This window comes from Rhodnius prolixus, unplaced genomic scaffold (genome assembly GCF_049639745.1).
Source record: "Rhodnius prolixus isolate KJV_2025 unplaced genomic scaffold, Rpr scaffold_14, whole genome shotgun sequence".
Taxonomy (NCBI): Eukaryota; Metazoa; Arthropoda; class Insecta; order Hemiptera; family Reduviidae; genus Rhodnius; species Rhodnius prolixus.
In genome coordinates this window covers 6,009,143-6,024,596 of record NW_027411594.1, presented here as the reverse complement: position 1 = coordinate 6,024,596, position 15,454 = coordinate 6,009,143, and the positions used below count along the sequence as shown (strand labels likewise).

General features: G+C 33.2%; 2 protein-coding genes across 3 annotated transcripts in view; one reads left to right on the top strand and one right to left on the bottom strand.

The window, feature by feature from the left end:
* Positions 1 to 260: 260 nt before the first annotated feature.
* LOC141451751 (facilitated trehalose transporter Tret1-like) overlaps positions 261 to 15,454 on the bottom strand; it is a 51,640-nt gene continuing 36,446 nt past the window's right edge. Inside the window, exons 1-4 of one of the 2 annotated variants that reach the window (XM_074123397.1) lie at positions 6,264 to 6,399; positions 5,529 to 5,677; positions 4,310 to 4,487; positions 261 to 3,289 (exon numbers count right to left, since the gene is read on the bottom strand). In XM_074123397.1, coding sequence (XP_073979498.1) covers positions 2,107 to 3,289; positions 4,310 to 4,487; positions 5,529 to 5,607 — 1,440 coding nt within the window. In that variant the 5' untranslated portion in view covers positions 5,608 to 5,677; positions 6,264 to 6,399 and the 3' untranslated portion in view covers positions 261 to 2,106. Of the gene's footprint in view, positions 3,290 to 4,309; positions 4,488 to 5,528; positions 5,678 to 6,263; positions 6,400 to 15,454 lie in introns of those variants that run through there. The other variant, XM_074123398.1, reaches the window with a different exon arrangement.
* LOC141451750 (facilitated trehalose transporter Tret1-like) lies at positions 1,329 to 13,607 on the top strand. The gene is made up of 5 exons (XM_074123396.1): positions 1,329 to 1,468; positions 9,132 to 9,214; positions 9,308 to 9,460; positions 10,621 to 10,798; positions 12,399 to 13,607. Exons 3-5 carry the CDS (start codon positions 9,349 to 9,351, stop codon positions 13,579 to 13,581), a joined length of 1,473 nt encoding a protein of 490 aa, XP_073979497.1. The 5' UTR covers positions 1,329 to 1,468; positions 9,132 to 9,214; positions 9,308 to 9,348; the 3' UTR covers positions 13,582 to 13,607.

Here is a 15,454-nt window from a genome sequence, read left to right as displayed (position 1 = left end):
TTGGCTAACTATTCAGGTGATAAGTTTTGTTTAAATTTTTTTTGATCTTGCAGTACTAGTGCCCTTTCTGGCGGTTACTTCTGAAACTATCATTTAAGAATCAGCCCAAAAGCTGCAATCCTAAATATATTTTATTAATCAGTGATTAATTTTATATTATATTTGTTATTAATATAAATTTAAGAAAATAAATTTTTTCCTGTTAACTAAAGGAAATAAAATTGGGTAAGAAACATTATAAGTAAGAGGAGTAATAGAAATCAGAGTGCAAAAAATATATATACTTTATATACATATACATTTTTATGTAATTTAATTTAATTTAAAAAAAAGTAATCACAGTTTTATTATTACAAAATTTATTTATTTTTTTACTTTATTATGTTGAAAGACAAATTTACAACACCATATTATCTAAATTCTCTAATAAGTACAGATCGATTATAAGATCAATAATTAAGTAAGAAGTGAAATCTTTAAAAAAAAAAGCAATTTACATTAAGTTGGTTGAGCAATAAAGTTAAGGAAGGAAATAAAGTTTCTAAAGATATGAAGTGGTAATAAGTTTATCTAGAGGGAACACTCACACGACCTCAAGAAAGACAAATTTTCTCAAACATTTAATTTCTCTCAAATTGGTCAAGATAATGTGGGACTATATAATTTGGACAATGCAACTACTCTACATTCCAGAACTCCCAAAATCCTTGAAAGACTTTCCATTACCTCACAAGATCACTATTTTTAATAGTCTCATTTCCATTTTTCCTCAAAATGTGACTTTCTAGCAATACTCTGACGTCTGACATAGGATTCATGTAAGAAAAAGGAGTTTCCACTCCATTTTATACATATAATACATTATATGTATACATTATACAAAATATGCATTATAGTCGTATCACTGAGAAGAGTTTAAACGATGGCGATCTTACATACAAAAGTTTCATGCAATTTGTCCTTTGAAAAATATCATTTAAGGAGATAATATCGCTAGCACCCACTAAAATTCTTACTGTAAAAGAGTTCATACTTTACATTAATATCAAATCAATTATAATAGCTCTATTTGATCTTCAATAATTTGAATCAGTAGCATCACAGTTAATGGTCAGATCTTCTAGTAATCTGAGCGATTATTTTCTACAAGAGGAGGACGAAATTTTTAGAAATTAAAATTGATTTTAAAAAAACTTTTTGTTTAAATTTTAAAAGGCTTGTATGAAATGATTAAAATAAGTTAGAATTAACTTCTTTTTTTTACAGCTGGTCTTCTTAGGAAACATTGCAAGTACAGACAAAAATACATTAAGAAGAGTATGGACCAAGCTAACAAGAGCAGAAGTGTGGATTATGTTTTCGTTCAAAGACAAACATTGTTATGAGTCAAGCATTCATTACTAACCAGCTAAAGACGGACGAACTACCTACGGGGACAACAAAATGAAGACAATAGCTTTGGAACTGAGTATGTGGCACAAAATACCTAAGAATTTAGTTACGTTAAAATTTATAATCGTCTGATTAAACTAAAACTAGGAATTAGTAACAAGTTGGAATAAAATCCACTGGCGTAGCTTCCGTTGAAACTCCTTTGCAGAGCCTATCCAAAATATTTTTAGAATTACGAAAACATTGCTTTTTTTACTTGAGTGTATTTTTTAAAAATTAATTCTTACTGAATTATAAATTTGTGAATGACAGAGATCTTAGCTTTAACTCAAACAAAAATGAATTTATACGTCACGTCATAATTAAGTTTCATTCGCATTTCGTTCAGAAAAAAAGAAAACGAACTAAAGTTTTTTTTAGGTTTTCTAAAACTTTATAGGTTGTGAAACAGCTAACAACGAACGTGGCTCGGATGAGTTCGTTAGGAGTTAGCCTGCTGAGCTACAACTTACCACACTACTCTACTGATAAGAACAAAGTAAATTTAGATTAGAATAATCCTTATCTTCTCGAGAAGTGAAATCTTCTCGAGATTAGGTGTGTTATCACAAAGAATCTATAAGCAGTTATCCTATGATGTTACACTAGAGTCTAGAGAGAAGGGCGAACTCGGAAATCGCATTTTTGGAAGTGGCCTAATGAAACAGAAATTACTCAAACTACCAGCTCAATTTTCTCTTCTATCTGCTCTGATTCAGCAACCCCACTTGATTTTTCCACCTTGACCAATGAATTAACTTCAGCCAAAGTTTTCCCAGCTGATTCGGGTAAATAAATATGTATTAAAAAAAGACTGACAGCAATCGATACTGCATAAAAGAAAAAATTCATATAAATACCAACTGAATCGATCAAGGGTTGATACAGTTTCAATACTAGGAATGTACTCAAAGCGGAAGTGATTCCGGTGATCGCACCACCTTTCCCACGTGTATGCGATGGAAAGAATTCCGCTTGTACCACCGTCTGTAAGTTCCCTGTACCTGTGTTTGCAGACATACAAAAGCCTAATACAGCAAGATACAGGATCCATATTGTTAGATTAACTGAAGTCTCCAGTTCTAGGTAGAAATATACACCAACGGCTAGATTCGAGATTATCGTGCCGACAGATGATAGAATTAGAAGAAATCTACGACCAGCAGTGTCTGAGAATAAAGCAGCTAGAAACGTGCAGATTAAGAGTACAATGACCATTATGAGGGCTAATACATCTGTTGGGAATATGTTCTTGGAGCTGGCGGCGAATATTTGCGTGCCGTAAGCTGCATATGATGGCATACCCGTCGCAGCTCTCATAAACGAGACCAGTTGGACTAGCCACAAGGCTCGTCTGTCGCATTTCCTGGCTATTAAGTCAACCCAACCTGTCTTGTTCTTCATATCCTCTTGGACGTTTTCTTCAATTTTCAACAACTCTTCTGTAGCTTGTTTGCCGGAAAGCCAGTAGTAGGAACTGTAAGCTTGCTCTTTTCTCTTCACCATGAAGTAGTAATAAGGAGATTCAGGCATGAAGCTAAACGTTGCCAGAAACATTAACGATAATATCATCTGTACATAAATATAAGTCTGATAACTTAGGTAAAGTCCTGCCACATAGGAAACCACAGTGCCAACTTGTAACATTAACGAAAACTGGCCGCCGAGGAGTCCTCGAACCTTAGGACTGGACACTTCAGCCACGTATACTGGAGCCACAGTGAACGCTATAGCAATGGTGATCCCTTGGATAAGACGGACTATAAATAAGACGGTAATGTCTCTGGTGGTCGCTACCAGAATCCAGGCCAGCAGGCTGAGTGGTGCTGCAGAGATCAGGACAGTCTTCCTTCCGTATCTGGTTAAAAAAATATATAATAATTAATAATTAAAAGGAATCATTGCGATTGTGCAAATTAAAAAATAAAAAATCAAGTGAGTTTTTTCCAGTTTACTCCCAGTCTCCGGACAGCGTTCTCTCGTTTCAGATAACAATGTCCACCAGCAGAACAGTGAGCTATAAGAAGCTTTTAGAAAGAGATAATCTAAGGTCCAGGTGTTGGATTCGAACCCGGGATCTCAAGACTTTTGGGGGGGGGGGGGAATACAAACCGGATATTTCCCTCGATAATCTTCGCTTGCAAAGCTGTGAAAAAAAAAACAACTTCTTCAATGTCACATGCATGAGTCATTCTACTTGGAATTGTTTTCATTCTTGTTACAACGCTTTAACTAGAGAATATTTAATTGATATAAGCAATAGGTTTTATTTTGTTATCTAAGAATGCTATTATCTATCTATGCGTTGTGTGTACCACGCGTGATGTTGTGTAATTTTTGTTATCATTTATTGTTCGTACTTGAAAAAAAAGTTTATACTGATAGATAAAATATGGAGCAAATAGAAACCATATCTATAACTAATTAAAAACAAAAATTCTCCAAGAATATTAGTCATTGATATGTTTGTTTGTATATCCCAACTGGGACTGGATTTCTGAACTGGAAGTAGCTGGGTTACTTCCTGTAAAGTAGCTCTTTGGCTTAACTGCAAACTTCGTATTGTACGGATTGAGTTTCCTGTAATATACGCTACGGTGAGATGTACGTTTTACAAACTATATCGTTGATGAGAAAATAAGAAGCTTGAAGCTGGTAGTAAAAGATAGTAGTGTGAGTGATCATAAAAGCTTTCTCAATAGCATGAAGTTGACGTGAAACTGGGCTAAGTAGAAGTATGCAAGCAAAGCACATGGGCATTCCCAGCACGGTGTAGAGCGGAATCCGGTATCTGCATCAGGGTTTTAGGTTCACCTTGCGAGCTAATCCACGAGAACAGGAGCACAGTTACAAACAAAGCCAAAAAAAAAACCTTTACCTGTCCGCCAGCATGCCGGAAGGTACTACGCTCAATAAAAACCCAATTTGTGGACAGGAAGTTAACCAAGAAAATTGAGTCAGTGTCATGTTGATTTCACTTTCCTCTGACGTCAGCCATAGAACTATAGGAGCCAGCCATGAAAATCCGCTTCCAGCAATTAGTGCTGATAAATTGCCTGGAAAATTAAAAGAAGTGATAAAACGTGTGAAATCTAAATTAAGTCGTGTATTGCAGCTATATTGTTAGGATATTGTGGAACAAGCGCACAAACAAGACTGACGCCTCTTTACATTACATTCCAGACATTAGTGTATTCTACATGTATGCAAGACTACTGTACATCCATTCTTATCTTAATACCTATTTTATCTATTCTCAAACAACTAGTTCTTCCACGCTTGGCCGGCCTAGATCGAGAGGGATTCTTACCAGTTTGTGAATTCAAATTTCCCGTAAATGGTTTTAATGATTTTCTTTTAATTTGGTGCCCAAATTTTACGACATTGACTAGTAACTTCTAATTTAGAACTAAAGTGACGTACCAGTACATTTTACGGATATACCATTATATAAAATCAAGAAGGGTTAAAAGTTTTGCTAAAGTTCCGGAATTAAAGATAATTTCTTGACCGAAAATGTCACTTTACGGACTGATTTTTATATTATTTTTTTCACTTAGAGATGATTACGTTACTTAAACTCTATAACTTTCATTCAATAACTTAAATCTGTATATTTCCTGTGAAAATAGATTTTATAAAAGTGTTAAGGCTAGCCTTCCCTGTACAGGTCAATTCAGCGTCATGTACGAGTTTAACAGCAGAATATTAGAAAAAAATTAAATATGCTTCTTGCAAGTTTGAATCCGAACAGAGTAGTTATTTAATCTAAAGATACAAGAACGCTCTAGCAACAACTAAACGAACGCAGAATGCAGATATTGTTCTCGCTCTTGGCTCTAGTTCTTAGTTTAAGACACCATCCAATCATCTTTAAAAAGTTCGTTAACCCCTTCAAGCACTGAACGGCGTCACAAAAGTTCTGGTCGCTGAGAACTTGACTTTACAGCCGCATCTAACACTCTTTAACATTCTTAAAAATCGAGGTGATTTTTCCTCATAAGATTAAAGTCGATCTCATGTCAATGGCAATACTCAAATAAATTTTAATTTACCATATATTTATAGATGTTGAAAAATTCAATAAATTAACTTACAAGACACCGTAGCTGCAATTTGATGCATCATCGGCACTCCGATCTGTGGTTTTTTCCACGTACAAAAAAACTTGCACATCTTTGCCTGAATGGTTTTCGTTTTTCACTTTACATTAAACAAAGATTTTAGCACAAAAGGAAAGGATAACCTGAAAATATAAGATACGAAATTATTCAAACATATTTATATTACATAATAATGAAATCTTATCTTATTAGACATATATACTTTTTTTTTTTTTTTAATCTTTTAACCTAGATAGCTATAATAACCTAATTTTATGTTCTACTAATATCTAATGGAAAAGCTAATACAAGCAAAATTATTTACTTTTCTTGAGAGATTGCAAAAATTGTTCATTGTTTTAAAATTTTCATAATTTAATACCACTTTATTGATTAGTGCAGATTGTTTCATTAATTTGCAACTTCTAAACAAAGTTATATTAATAAAATATACATTTTAATCATTGAAAATTACAAACAAACAAAAAAGTTGAAAACTATTGAAAATATCGTATTTCTCACGTAGATTTATATATATTGATTTTTTTTTAAAATGAAAATTCTGTTTACGGCCACTTCTCTGCGAGGAAATGTTTAGCATTTATTCTCCGAGATTCCCTCGGAAAACTTCGTAACAGGAAACAGTGGTTGCACAATTGTGCTCGCGAATATAATCATGTTTATAAGAAAAGCGAAGCCATTCGCTAAAAACATATTTTTTTTACTCACTCATGCGAACTGAGATAATTCTGCTGAGCTAAAACATGACCCGGATTCTAAAACATCTCTTTTACTAAGAGAGATGTAAAATAAAACTGATATCTGATATGGATTACATTAAAACAAAAACAAAAATATGCATTAATTAAAATTGTACTGGTTTAAATAGTTCGCGCTAGATGGACCCACCATTCAGGTTCGGTGGTAATGTTTTATTTCTAAGATTTGTTTTTTTCTTAATTCTATATCTTAAAAGTGTAAGAATAAAATTGATCTATCATGTAGGAACGATCGTGTCCAATGTTGAAAGATTATTTTTCGGAATTTCCGATTTTTGAGGTGGTTAAACCCTTTTTTGGTGTGTCTTCGAAATTCGGTACAATTATTTACTTACAATTTACAACCCTAAAAATTTCAGTGTTTGCTGAAAATACGATAAATGTAAACTTACAACGGAGGAAAAATTTTTAAGAGTAAATCCCATGCGGGTATTTCACTGACTTTTATTTTTATTTTATTTTTTTTAAAGACAAACATAATTATACTTCAAATGATGATTCATAATAAATATTACTATCCCAATTTATTGTTGTTTTTCATTATTTCTATTGTTTAACCTGATTGAGAAAAATAATTAGAAAAATATAAATAAATACAAACATAATTAAATACTTTATAATAGGATAAGATAAAATAAAAATATAATTAAAAAATAAAACGCCCGGCGGATATTTCCATTCACTTAAGTGTTTGTATGTTTCCGTTCGCAATTTAAAAAAAAAATTGTTCATAGAGTTTTTTAAAGAGAAATTTGACTTCATCTTTATAACTGAAAAGTTGAAGTCCTCTACCCAAACTTGAATGAACGATCTCTGAAGATTAATGAAGGATCCCAAGCATGTGAAAATGAAAAGAAGTGTAAGCTCCGAACGAAAGAAATCATTGATGTCATCCGCGTTGTATTGTAGAAGTAATGACTTTACGGCGAGCAGTTTAGAAAAAAAAAAAATCCTGAATTGCTACTGCGACTTCCTCTAAATTCTTGTATTGCTTCGAAGTGGAAATTCATTTTCTCGATAGAAGGATAACAATAGATAGAAACAAATTATTTGTGTAGCCAAATGCATGCAGTGAGCAGAGAGAAGTAACAGCTCAATTTCTTCAATATCTTGAGTTCTCTCGTGTTAATTTCAAAGAAAGGGGTCGTTCAAGAAGTCGGGGATTTTCTTTTTTTTATCCAAAGATGCTTTATATTGAAGTTGTGGTTAGGTCCGCAGGGCTGGATAAAATCAATGTTTTAGCTGGCAATGCTTTGATCATCAGCATGAGTATCGCAGCATACTTTTTGTACTCTTGTTGTTCAGCTCTTTTTTAAGAACATTATTCCAGAAAAAAAATCGTTTGAAAAGCTTTATTTGAAACTTTTTTTTTTTCAGAGAAAATGCATTTTAGGACATTTAAGGATAGAATTTTCTCTAAAAAGTATTTAAAGTTAAAAACAGTCATATATAAAACTGAATATCTAATCGCTTTGATCGCTGATCTGAATGCAACAGAATGGACTCTGTGTGAGATACATTTAATCAATCTCTTATTGTGTTGCCCTTATCTGTGTATTTTGAAGCGATGAAAGTGATAGAACAAAAGAGAGGAAATCAGCTCCACAAATGTTATATAATAATATTATTTCAAGGACATTTTTTTTATACAAAATATGACCAATCATCCATTCACGCGTATTTGCTTCAATGAAAATTTAGAAGAATTGAAATTACAAGGAGCCCAATTTTAGATAATGCGTGAGCTGTGTAAGTAAAATTCTGGCATAATCTCGAAGTTCCAAACGACTTCTTTTGCAGCAGTAATTACAGTTATATTACATTCATTTTTTTAAATAATTATCACCCTCAGTAAAGAGCAAGTATTACGATGTTAAACTTCTTAGGATAATGGGTATTTGTTTGGAAATTTACGTTTTCTGGTAAACCTTATGACGAGATATTCTGGTAAACAATTCTGACAAGTTTTATGTAAATTTAGTTCTTTCAACAAAAATTGAATTATTTTGCCAGAAAATTCGAATGAAGCAGTTATAGTGGAAGGTTAAGGTTAGCCATCCATCTAAAAGGTAATTTCTGTGCAATGTACGATTTCTCCAATTATATGGTTTGATAAATAATATATTAACCATGATTCTGATATATGTACGCAGTTTAGAAAAATTACTCAAGATTGAGTCGTGTGAGTGTTTACATGCTATATTTCTTATGAAAATTGAATCCATTAGCAGCGCTCTATCCTTGCATCAAATTTGATCTCAAGATTATCGGTCTTTTATTTATACTTATACACTCATGTGACTCGCCAAAAATAGTCCTGTTAGAGTAAACAGGAAGTAATTCGTTACGCAAACCATGGTTTTCATGCACTGTTACTATCTCTTACTGATGGTAAGGGGGGACTCTGCGTTCTTAAAATTTAAGATACGTAGTTTTAAAAAAAACTGCATGCCACGACGATTAAAATCCGCGATATTATCTGATCCTTTTCAACAGTTCAGCTAGTTTAGGCTGAGTTATATTTTTGGGTATAATTGGACCGATTTTATGAATATATGTACATATGTATGTGTTTATTATCAACATCTTTAAATTTTAGAACAGCAGAATTGATAAAATCATGTGATTTTTTTTAAGTTATAATTGCTCTTAATAATTCATCAATTGAAATTTTAATTAGTTATTTTTTTAGCATGCTTGATTTACATTGAATTTTACTATATCTATTAAATTTAACTTCTCTCACAATCTTGAGTAGCACCTGAACTGCTCTTAAGGGTTAACCTAACCTGAAGTGCTTTTTTGTATTTGTGTGTAGGTTACGTAGCAGTTACCATACAATTCTGTTGTGGCGTGAACGCGGCCAAAACATAGATCCAAGAAAGCCAAAGTTCTTTAATTGTAATTAAACATTTGTTTTGTCGATGAGTACTAGTGCTTAAAAAATAGTAAAGATTGATAATTAAATAAAAATCATTCAAAATGCTTTTTCAGTAAAGGTTACTATAATAGAATTTCAATTTCAATAAATTGTTATGACTTCTTATCATCAACTTGCGACCTTGCTGAGGAAGTCCTCTTCGCTAATTCCTCCAGTTGTGAAGTGTAACAAGAATGTTATAAATCAAGTTTTAGCATCATCTGTCTGTTAGTATATTATTAAATTAATAATTTTTAAAAGTTGTTTACGAAGTTATTTCGGTTATTAATCGCGAATTTCATGTCAGTTAGGCCATTTTTAAAGTTTAAGATTTGCAAAATAACGATATATTAAAGAAAGGTAAATTTTGTATTCAACAGAGAAACATAATAGAGTTTGAAATAGAAATACCTGTTTTATGTGTACAATAGGCTGGTGGCCTCGCGATTTTCTCTCACCTGAGGAGAGTGGTTAAATTGGAGATGACAGGGAGTGTTACCGCTAGGTAACTTCTACCCTCAGTTAGTAAATGCGTAGTGATGACAGTTGTTGATATAGTTACTAATAGTGTATCTAGCGCTTGTGTAACTTAACAAATAAATAATAGGAAAAAAAAAATATGTACGCTGTAATATGCATGGTTATATTGTACTTATATGTTTACGAAAGATAATGTAATTATAAACTCTGTGTACTGTTGTTGATTCCTGTTTTTTAGATTTAGAAGCTAATAATTCTTGAACTCCAGGTGTTCCAAATTATAGCAATTTAAAAGGTCATTACTCCGAATTTTATTGAATCGCTGGTCTTGAAGGAAAGTGAGCCATTGAACAAATGAGGTGATCGAGATTTTGTACTCGATTGAAGTAAAAGCTCAATTTCTTGAATTTTCTTCTGGCTTAATTTACATGTATGTGGCCTAAATTATCCTGTTGGAAGAGTAATCATTTTCGGTTCACCAAAGCCGCGTATTTTTGTGTCAAAAATTACACACAGAGGTAAAAATTTAACAACTAAATCCAATCTGATACAAAATACCTTGCAGTTAAAGAAACAAACAAAAAAAAACTTATTTATCTCGGGATTTCCTTAATTGTTCTGTGCGACGCTTATTAACACCTAGATTCAATGGGAATCGACAAGGAAGTATACGCTACAGAGGGGCCTAATGTGGCATTGATATGCACCTAGCAACAAGTTTTACTACTAAATCTGAAAATGCTCCTTGTACGTGACGCGTGTTACTTAAAATCCATTCCCTTCTGAACGGTTAATGTGTCAAATAAATTAAATGAATATCAACCTGTTGTAACCTGTGAATTATTGAAATTGATTTTAAATTTTGAAGTTAATTTATTATTTTTGTCTTTTTTTAATTTTTTTTTAGGTAATATAAATGTTTTGGTTGCATATTCGGGTTTTACCTTCTTAGAGCCATTAACAGTCTGGTTAACTTCAGAAGAAAGTGAAATCAGGATGACCTCGAAGGATGTTTCTTGGCTTTCAGCTTCCATTGAATTGGGTGAACTGATCATCGGTATACCTTCCGGATATTTTGCTGATTTGTAAATACTTGCAAATATTTGATAATTTATTAATTTTTATTTTTTCATGCTTCTTTCGTTTGTGATGTAATCAGAAATCTCAGTAGGAAAGATCGTTATTATGTTCTTTTGCCTTAACGCCACGCCCTTGAGTTGGCCTTACATATTTTCCGTGAATGCAAGACAGTTGTCTTATATTAAATTCGTATTTAATTAATTTCAGTCGAAATTAGTGCATGTTAATGTTGCTGAAACAATTCATTTCGCAACGTTCACAATATTCCAATATGTTAGACAAATATCTTGTAATTCACGCGAGATCTGTATTACGTATTCTCCATGCTGCCAGTAAATTGATTTTGACGCTAAATTGTGGTTGGGTTTCATGGTGGGGCCCAATAGACCTACATACATACGTACGTATCATTTTATAATAAAAAATTATTTTCTCAGACTCAGGGAGCCACAAAATGGATATCTTTTTATGAAAACTTATCTAAAATAGGGCACTATCGCAATCTTCCTATTGAGTAAAAGAGTGTTAAAGGGCTACTGCCCTTTATTCCGTTGAACAAGGCGACTTACTGTGCCTTTGGATATTGCAAGTTCTTTACCATGTTCATGTGTAATATTAAGGTTAGATTTGACTTGACCTGCTAAGTCCCATAAATTACTGCTTGAACTCGTCTTTCTTCCTAAGGTGGTATCACTATCTATTAAAATTTTTAAATCAACGCGGAACAGTTTTCTGATCAAGGACATCTGCCCCTTCGCTTCCAATATAGTGCAATTGGCTAGAGGCTGTACAGTTTGTTTTTCTTTAAGTAATGGAGTAAAATCGTGAGGTGCAGTCTTTTCTGAAGAAAAAAAGAAGCTCATAGATCTAATGAGTCCATTACGTTAACTACTGAGCTGATCCCTTTTCTACAGACTTGCTATTCTCTTGTAGATTTGATTTAATACTTCAAGGTTTTTGCCAAAAAGCTTATATCTCCACGACCCCGTGGGTAGCACCCATTTGTTATAGCACCAGTCATGTATTTTAACTTATTCTTGAATTTAATTAAATTAGTTTTCTTAGTCTTACTTTTCTTTGAAGATCCGTAAAATTTATTTTTTCCCTTGACTGGTCGTTAGCCCATTCTTCCGCTGTAGTTCTGGTACCTCCATCTTCAGATGATGTGTTGATTGCAAGTTTAAGCTCCTTTACAGTACAGCTCCCTTACCTGCTGCCGTAACATATCTTGTAGTCCATTTAGCCATAATTTGCTGTGTTACCAAAGACTCTACGAGGAAGTGGCCTAGCTGCATAACATTATTCCTCAGGATTATATTCAAATCCTCCTTAGATTAATTCCATGTCGCATGTAAGCGGTGTTCTACTCAAAGGGAAGTACAATTTCGTCATATGTTATAATTTTATTCTAATTATTAGCTACATTGTTATTTTTTGTAATTTAGTTGTTTTACTACCATTTCCAGACTTCACTAAATCCCTTATTACATGCAATTTGAAGTAAAAAATAAGTAAATTTGTTAATGAGCTTTTGAATGGAAACCAATTCAAATAATAAGTGTAGGCCACTTTTTTAACTTTAACTAAATAAATTCTGTGTTCCAGATGGGGCAGAAAACCATTGCTTTTATCAATTGCACCAATCGGTCTGATCACCTACCTCTTGGCAATGTTCACGAGGAATATCCCTGCACTATATGTGGTACGGGTGTTGCAAGGCATTAATTTAGGCATTAGTATGACTGTAACGCCTACATATATCGCGGAAATCTCTAGTCCTGAATTGCGAGGTGCACTTGGCGGATTCACCATAGTATCTATTTATTTGGGCTTCCTGTTCTCATACTCCACCGGACATTATTTAAACTATCGAAACTACATTTACTGTATGGCCGCCTTGCCCGTAATACTGTTCCTTACATATTTGTTTGTACCAGAATCTCCGTATTACTATTTCATGAAAGAAAAGGAGATGAAAGCTGTTAATGCACTCGTATGGTTAAGAGGTGGTCGAAAAGATACAAGAGTCATTAGAGAAGCCATAGACATACAGAAAGCCGTCAGAAGGGATATGAAACGTAAAAGTAATTGGAAAGATTTAATGGCCACGAAAAGTGATCGTAGAGCTATGCTTATTGTGCAGGCAGTGAACATTGCTACATATATGACCGGTGTACAATCTGTGGCCATGTATGCTGGACAAACTTTCATGACAACGTCATTATTGTGGATTAATTCTTCTGATTTAACTATTTTAATGAGTTTAGTGCTAGCTGGAAGTGCATTTGTTGCGGCTTTTGTCACGGACACCATTGGCAGAAGAAAGCTATTGCTGTTTTCTTCAGTAGGTATTGCAATATCAAATGTTGTAATTTCTGTATATTACTATTTAGCCGAGAATACCACAGTGTTCAAAGGTATCACTTGGTCGCCATCGATATTATATTATGGAATATTCGGCCTGTGTGTTACGACGAATATTGGGGTTGGTGAGCTGGTTCACACATTGCAAGGCGAATATTTTCCCTCTCATACAAGAAGTCTAGCTGGTGGCGTAACCAGTGCTATAGGAGCTGTAGCGATTTTCATTAGCGTGAAACTATATCAACCATTTATAGATCATTTTGGTGTTTTCGCAAACTTTATTATGTACACTTTAATCGCTATAGTAACGTTCGTAATTATTTTGATTTACATGACGGAATCCTCTTGCAAAACTTTAGCCCAAGTTAATGCAGATATAAGAGAAGCTGTACACGAGGTAGTTGTGGATGTAGATGTTGATTAATGGGAAAATAAATAGATTGTACTACTTTTAATTGTTTCATTTCATTTTATTTATTTAGCAATGTTACGTTACTATTGTTTCTAATATTGGATGTGTAAGCTAAAACTGATGAGTGAGGGATGTAAATAGAAAGAACTCAAAAGTTGACTAAGCAAAGGAATAGAAAATCTTTCAGACATAAATTATTTTATACTTCTATGGAATGTACGCCGAATTTGCTCGAATGTAACCGTGGTTGTTTTTCGTTTTTTTGCTTGCTTATTTTCTACCATTAATTGGAGGATCAAACTATCTTGGGAACGGACTATACGCGAGATATAAGATGTTGCCTTGTATTTGAATTCGACTGGGCTTTTCAGTTATTTCGCAGGTATTTTTGTTTCTATGTTGATGATGGAAAAATTATTTCAGTTTATATTTTTAATAATATCTGGTGAATGTTTTTAACTTTTCTATTTTTTGAGAAACTATGTATTTTTTATTTCATTTATTTGATTATTACTATTATTTTAATAATAATTAAACATTTATTATTAGTAGAGTAGTTAATGGAATCTTTTCTGTCTTGATGTAGTGACTCATCATCCCTCTTCTTTATTATCTACCTGCTTGTACAGTTGAAACTGTGAACAGTTAGGATTAGACAATATAAATACAGGCAAAGTAAAAATTATCTTTTACTTTAGATTTGGAAATTCTTAAATTGTCTTTCACATAGAGGTGTTAAACACATTTTATTTTAATTCATAACTGATATTGGATTGGTAATATTGTTATTTTATAAACATCTCAACTTTCAATTTATCGCAGTTTGGCTTGAAGTTACTAACCAGAAGGTTAATCTAATTGAACATTTTTGCTACTAATAAATGTTCATACCCTAAATTACAATCAAACAAGATAAAACCATTCATATCAGTGTGGAATTTATATACATCCTAGGCAATATAACCTGCTTAAATAATGTGGATTAGTACTAAAGTTTTCTCGCACCTTCGTAACCAATAAATTAAATTTTAAATTCATATAAACTAATTCAAATTTTCATTAACATGGAAGTGCTAGGGTAGCCGATTCCGACACAGAAGAAAGTGGCTTAAAAAGTGTAGGGAGATTTCCTGTTTGTCCAAAAGTGGCCGCCCTGGGAATCTCATGTTCCCCTCACCCTCATTCAATTAACTGCCTATTTGACTATAATAAATAGAATATACTTCTCATTTTAAATAAATAAATCCATGGATACTTCAGTTTCAAAAATACATACTATAAATAAATTAGGTGCAGAATATATAAAATCTTAGTAATTCTTGGACCTTCTCCCTAAGTTTTTACCATCCTTGAGGGTCTTTGGCTTTGATGCGCGATCTTTATACACCAGTCCGATGCAACCACCTAAGCCAAGGGCGCCCTCGTAACCTCTTTTCCTGCTGTTTTTCAACACAAAAGTTTTCTCGGGAACCTACTTTGAGGCATCCTTTCCACATGACCCAATCATCACAATCTTCCTCTCTTCATATGAGCAAACTAATATACGAGGTGTGTTCAAAAAGTAACGGGAATTTTCGTTTTTTGAAAAAAATATTTATTTATTCATCTACATTAATATTGTCGCCTTCAAAGTAGTCCCCTTCGCATACAATACACTTGTGCCAGCGCTTTTTCCAATCCTCGAAACACTTCTGAAACTCGATCTTTGTGATAGCTTTCAGCTCTTTCAGCGATTCGCTTTTAATGTCATCTATGCTTGTAAAACGACGGCCTTTTAATGTTCTCTTTATGTCTGGAAATAGAAAAAAGTCACATGGAGCCATGTCTGGCGAATATGGAGGCTGGGGCATCGTTAAAGTTTTGTTTTTGGCCAAAAATTCACGAA